Source organism: Triticum aestivum, chromosome 4B (genome assembly GCF_018294505.1).
Source record: "Triticum aestivum cultivar Chinese Spring chromosome 4B, IWGSC CS RefSeq v2.1, whole genome shotgun sequence".
NCBI classification, from domain to species: Eukaryota; Viridiplantae; Streptophyta; class Magnoliopsida; order Poales; family Poaceae; genus Triticum; species Triticum aestivum.
In genome coordinates this window covers 10879300-10886189 of record NC_057804.1, presented here as the reverse complement: position 1 = coordinate 10886189, position 6890 = coordinate 10879300, and the positions used below count along the sequence as shown (strand labels likewise).

At 47.7% G+C, this 6890-nt stretch overlaps 1 protein-coding gene across 1 annotated transcript; it reads right to left on the bottom strand.

Annotated features, from left to right (window-relative positions):
- Positions 1-3642: 3642 nt before the first annotated feature.
- LOC123094199 (uncharacterized) lies at positions 3643-6632 on the bottom strand. Its single transcript, XM_044516258.1, has 2 exons — positions 5273-6632; positions 3643-4514 (listed from the first exon to the last, which is right to left on the bottom strand). Exons 1-2 carry the CDS (start codon positions 6579-6581, stop codon positions 4498-4500), a joined length of 1326 nt encoding a protein of 441 aa, XP_044372193.1. The 5' UTR covers positions 6582-6632; the 3' UTR covers positions 3643-4497.
- Positions 6633-6890: the final 258 nt, after the last annotated feature.

The following is a 6890-nucleotide window of genomic DNA, read 5'->3' as shown; positions in this document are numbered from 1 at the left end:
AGAGGTTGAAATTGAATATTTTTGAGACGCTTGACCGATAGCGGAAGCCAAGGTATCGCATCGGGAAAGCGGAGCGCACCGCCGGGAAGGCTTGCAGAAGTTGTGCTATTTTTTTACCAGTAAAATCACTGTCGTGTTCGGGAATACATCAATTTTGCTTAGAGATGCTGCAGTGCTACCACATCAGATTGCTACTCGGCAAACATGCAGCAAAGAGGCCAAATTAGGCAGCAGAATCTCAATCAGCAGAGCGATTGATTCCTCCTCATCAGATGCTGCCTGCCATGGGGTTGATCTTGATCTTGCAGGCTCACCACCCACCTAAACATTACGAGTAGTAGATAAAGGCTTTGTTCAGCTCACCCTCATGTCGGCAAATTTCGTCAGGCTTCAATGACGCTTGTTCTCGGTGTAATCTGTTGACGACAGCCTCTGTAAATCACTAACATATAAGATACACTGAGTTGATGGACCTTGAAGTTCAATAGCCTTTTGTTGTGTGCTTTACCACTTTTGATCAGATGAGATCTACCCTTGTTGACACTGAGCTGAGCTGAGCATTGCACTGCACGCACGCTGATGGATTAGTAGGGCCATGCACGTGAACTCCACGTGCATACCTTTTCCCGCCATGTGGGAGACAGGTTTCAGAATTCAGAACTTCAGGCAGAAAACTACAAGCACGTAGTACAAATTCATTTCCTTGTACTCATATGCTGGGAGCACCTGCAGGGAAAATCATGGCTCGCGGTGGCCACAGTGGGATTGGGAGTGAGGAACTGGCAGTGAGCGAGTGGGTGGGTGAGCCTGTGCGCGCACTGAAAATGATGGGACGGAGACGGCCTGATCTAGGAGCTCGCCTTTTCGTGCAGCTTCATGGGGGGAGCTCTTGCTCTCCTCATTTGGATGGGCCTATGGTGTTTGGGGTTTTACTGCTAGCTTGTTTCCTGGACTGTTTCTGAAACAGAATCCATCTCCAACGGCTGCTATTAACTACACTACTACGGTACAGTAGTTTAAGGGATGGAATTTCATGCAAGATTTGTTCAAATTTTATGCGATCAGGCATACCAGCTTCGAACAGTAGCAGCTAGTTCCCAAACTGTATCTCAAGTCTTTTTCTTTTCTCCTTTTTTCGCGGGTGAGTTTTTATTCCACGGGAGCTGACGAGCTGCACCACCGAAACACCGTTTATAAGTCTGAACATAGCAAGTGGCTCAAGTCCCACACCACTTTAACTAACACTTCTATTTTGACCTGGGTCTAGGTCTAACCTAAACATTATTCTAACATGCACAACTTCATTTTTATCCAATCTGCATATTCGTGTCTTTTCTTTGTATTTAGTTGTTGCAGATGAATATGAAGATACCGTTAAGAATGCCAATTCTTGATTAGTACTACCTCCGTCCCATAATATAAGAACGTTTTTGACACTAGTGTAGTGTCAAAAATGTTCTTATATTATGGGACGAAGGAAGTACAATTCAAGACTTGAGAGCACGTAACCTACAACGATTGACTGTTTCGGTATGCAAATTACGACCTTTGGGTTTCATCGAGAGATCTATTATTAACATGCCTAACTAAGGTTGCTGCTGACACACGCCTAATTACCACCTCTTTCATGCCAGGCTGCTGACACACGCCTATATAAGTTTGCTGGTCACATGCCTAACTAAGAGCATGGTGCATGCAGTTCAACTTTCTTGGATTCAAGCCTGAACAATAGCAGAAGGACCTCCTCATTTCCCTCATAAGTTGAACAAATGAGCCAAAGAAGACGGGGGTGCAGTTTCCAGAGAACAAATAAACCAAAGTACTCCTTAAATATAGCAAGGATGTGGAAGCTAACTTTGTGAAAAAAAAAAGAATGTGGCAACTGGCAATACATTGGCTAAATGAGTTTCAATATCAAGCTTAGAGCATCTCCAACAGGCGCCCAACGCGCGGCGCGCTAAAATCTGGTTTGCGGCGCGCGCAACGCCGGGTTTGGCGCGTCACGCAACGCTTGCTCCAGCAGAAGCGCTAAAATGCGGCGCGCACAGGCGCACACATTTGTTCATTTTGGGCACGAATTTTATACTTCAACACAAAACACATTGCATATATGGAATCACAAAGATCATTCCAACCAAGTTCGTGCCCAAAAGTTCATGCCCACAACATAATTAAACTAATTTCAACATACAAACCAAGTTTATGACACAAACGAAAGACACAAGAATCAAGCCTTGTCCTCGTCTTCGTCTTCATCCTCTTCCTCCGAAGACGATTCTTCCTCCTCCTCTTCATTGTTGCGCAACGTATCATCATCACGTGAAGCTTGGAAGGTGTTGCCAAGATCTTGAACGGCATCTTCATGCGATTTTCATTCCAACAACTTAGCTCGCTCCTCCATGGCCATCTTCCTCTCCTCCAATGCCACTTTCCTCTCCTCGGCGGCCACCCTCCTCTCCTTGGCCGCGGCATCTTGGTTCCTTGCCATTTTCCTCACCTCGCTGGCTTCTCTTCTTGCGTTGACAATTGCTTTCATAGCATTTTTGATCTCATAATCTCCTTTCCTCTTCTTCTTTTCTTTGTCCTTTTTCGTGCCATCCGGTCGTTTTGGCTTCGAGTATGAAACCGAGTTTGGGGTGGGGCTTCTCTTGCCATCTTCACTTGATGCATCATCCTCATCATCATCTTCCAAATTAATTGTTCGCTTGCGTTTTTTGCTCAAATCCAAATCATCAATATCCTCACGCTTTTTCCATTTCTCATCATCCTTCAATACTTCATAGCAATGAGGCAAGGAAAATGGCCTTCCTTTCTTGATCTTCCCCTTCTTGGTCCTCTTCTCCTCTCCTTTGAACAAGTTTTGTGCAATATTCAACTATATGAAAACAAAACAAGTTTAGCACAAGAAACACCAACAACAAGCATGATGTGAACATGAGGAATGATGAAACCACACTTACCCTATCATCATCGTTGGTGCCACTTGGGTTCAACTTCTCAACCGCTTTTTGTGCGGCCGACCATTGTTGACAATCCCTATTGATGGTCGACCATCGGGAGCGAAGTGAACGTGCCGAGCGGTCAATTCCACTCACGTTGCGAAGATCAAAGTGTTCTTTCATCCGGAGCCAATAAGCATCTCTACTTTGATCACCTTCAACGAATGGATCCCTCGACACTTGCAACCAAGTATTGCATATTAAGATGTCTTCGGCGTTGGAGTAATTGTCCGCTCTTCCTTTCGGTGCGTCGACAATGCCCTCACCATCCTCGTCCACCTCGAACTCATGGTCTTCAAAATGCATGTCGTTGGTTTGAGACCAATGCAAATTGTTCGAGCCAACACCCATAGTTGACATGTATGCATCATCGTTCACACTACAAAGTATATATATAGAATAAGGCAATAAGCTATCTATATGTATGCATTCAAAAAATAAAGAAGGAAAAAAAAGTTCAGGATTTCTTTTACCTTTGGGGCATATCGTCGAACACATGGTGCGCGTCGGCCCCGGCTCAACAAGTGAGCTCGGCGGCGCTTCGGTAGCCGCCGCGCTCGTCACACACCCTGCAAGCTTCTTCCTCAGCGCCTTCGAGGTGCCGGAGCCGTCCGCCGCCTTCTTCTTCTTCGCGGATGTCTTGCCCTTCTTCGGCCGCGGCGCATTTGGGAACTTCGAGGTGCGGCAGTTTGTTCAACTCTGAACCAACACTGCGGCAGGAACGCCAAAAATATCGATCGGTATGCAAATTACCAACTCTAGGTTTCATCGAGAGATCTATAATCAACACATCCCTCTTTCATGCTAGGCTGCTGAATGTAGCAAGAAAGACACACGCCTAAGTTTTGCTGGTCTCAGGAAGGTGTATCATGCATGCCTAAGGCTAACCAAGAGCGTGTCACCCCAGATGACGATAGCTTCCTCGTAGCTTCCCCAGATGACGATAGATCGCACCGTGATTCTGGAGGCGTTGATCGCACCGTGAGACTTACTTCATGTTGCACGTCCGCGCGCTATGATCCCAACATCACTTGGTTAATTAATTCAGCAAGCAAGCCTATATGAAAATCCTAGTAAACATCAAATCGTCGAGAAATAAAGTCCACGCCACCACCTAATAAACATCAAACGTACGTGCAGCAAGTTGTCCTGCATATCTGTGCACAAGACATGACAACAGACACCCTGCAGCAATCAAAAGGGCAACGCATATTGTACTGCATTTCTAAGAAGTGTTCCTCTGTAAACTAATGTAAGGTCTTTTATCTAAAAGATTATATATTAGTTCTAACTTGATATGCCAGGGAATCACTAGCCTTGCTCATCTCATACCACACCCGGATTAATCATCGGCCCGCCCAACACCATATATCATGCACACTGCAGCTGCGCCTTCTTGTCCCGGCAATCATATGGATTCCCTGGCTAGCTAGCTTGTTTGGAGATTTCTGGAGATCCTACTTGCATCGTAGTAATGGCATCTCTGGTCCTTTCGATATTAATTTTCTTTTGTACCTGGCGCATCAAATTTAGCACAAGTCTTCAGTAATTGTTGGGAAGAAACAAGAAGCTGATCCATAAACGACTACATAGCGCAGCCCTAATATATAACCACCACTTAATTTGGGCTTCCTTGTGAAACGGAAAGCTGAAATAGTTCAGACTTGTTAGAAGATGTAGAGCTGATCTACAAGTAAATAGTTTATAGTAGTAGAATCCAGCAACACCCAAGTGGAAATGTGTCACAGGAAAAGGTAATTGCTCTGGGGAGAATTTCAGTGGTTCCCAAATGCTAGCATTTTACTTGAGTATTGGCCGTATATCTGCTTCCACCACATGCTAGATTTGTATGTTGCCGGTGTGTATCTATATACTATAATGTCTTCAACACCTCAGCATGGTATTCCCAAATCAGCAGCGCTAGACGTCACCGATCCTAGAAATGTCTTCAGATGAATGGTACGTACTCCCTCCGCTCGAAAAAGCTTGTCTTTCAAATGAATGTATCTAGCACTGACTTGGTGGTAGATACATTCATTTAAGGGACAAGCTTTTTCGAACGGAGGGAGTACCATTGACCTAACTAGCATATCTTATTTCGGTTGAACTCAGAGTATCCACCCTAGACCCTAAAATGTCTGTGTGTGATTGATATGATGATACAGCCCCCCCTCCCTCTCTCCACCATGAAGAACTTGTTTTAATTAATCTGGTAATATAATTTAGCATGCACAGGAAGTGGCAGATGGTAAGGCAGCGGTGGAAAAAGTTACCTGAAGCAACTTTGAGATATTTGGAGATTGTACTTGAATCGTAGCCCCTGCATAAACCAATAGCCCTCTTAGGGCTAAACCCGGCCACTCTCTGGACAGTCTTGTTCTTCATGTCAACAGCAAGCACCCACGCTGTGTGCTGCCTGTCACGGTAGTCAATCTTGGCTAGTAAATAAAGAATTCCATCATCTGGCAGGCTCAGCTTGGGCAGGCCAATATGGAGAGTCGACAAGGTAGGCTGAGCCGTGACACCTTCAGGGAGCTTCAGCTTAGGCAGCGACGGTTCGGGTATATCAGACGAATCGAACTGGTAATCGACGCGCCAAGCCATTTTGGAGAAGATACCAGTCTTGATGCTCCATATTGTGGCCTTCCAACCATTGGCACGGTGCTGCAGCTCGACCATCTTGATGAAGCCATCAAGGACCGAGACGTCCCGAACAGCCGGCAATCCACCTGCATTCGTCGGCTGGATCGGTAGTCTTAGGAAACGAAGCTTGGGGCGTTTGTCCAGCACGTTGCAGAAGATGATCATATGTGAGAGATCTACCCAGGCCACTGTGCCTTTATCTCCTCCGACGGTGAATGCATTGTATGTGATGAACTCGTCGTAGGGGACTGAATCGACATTCACCCGCAGTTTGCTCCAGGAGTTGGTACCGGAGTTATACAGGCAGAGGTGAGCAGAAGGGTTGCGGTATCCGAAGAACACACCGGCTTGTGCGGCGAGGACGTAGCTGCGGTCAGGTTTGCGCACAATGGCGAACGACCGCTCGTTGACTGGGTGGTCGTCGCCGGGCTGCTTGATGTGCTTGAGCTCGGGGACGCTGGCGTCGTAGACGAAGTAGTGTCGTTTGTGGCGAAACATGGCATCGGATGGGCGGTCGCCGACGGCGACGCATAGGAGGACGAGGCCGCCGTCAGTCTCTGTGGCAACTATATTAGGCCGGACGGCGAACACAGTGTGGTCGGTGGCGGTGGTGTGGACGCAGAGGTAGGAGACCTGCGGTGGTTGGACGGTGCAGAAGGTGACCTCGATGTCCCCCCGGAGACGGAGGCCGTCCATGCTGCAGCCGGCGGTGGTGGCGTTGCGGCGGTCGGCAAAGTAGGCACACGGCTCGACGAAGACGAAGCGTGGCTGGTCGCCGCCGCCGTCGGGGTAGCCATAAGCAGGGGGATTCAGGGACGGAGAATCCTGTGATGGACTCTTGTCAGGCTTCGCGTGGGCGTCGTCGTCCTCGTCGAGGCGGCCGTAAGCAGCAGCAGCTGCAGCTAGGTCTAGGAACATGGATCCCAGATCGAGTGCCATCAAGCTCTTCCGATCCGCTCCTCTCCGATGCAGGTTTTTTTTTTTTTTGAGGCTTCCTCTCCGATGCAGGTGTGGATCGATCCCAGATCCGCCTTGATTTATTTTAATCTGGGCTGGGGAAGAGAAGGGAGGGTTGGGCCGATAGATGGGAAGGGGCTGCCGCCACCAAAAAATTTGGGACCGGTTGTGCATCGGTCGGATGATATTTTGATCGGATCGGCCGCCTTCACAGTCATTGGATGGCACACGCGGCAGCTGCCCGATCACCGCGTCGAGCAGTTTGCAACATGCATGAGCTGTATTGCGTGC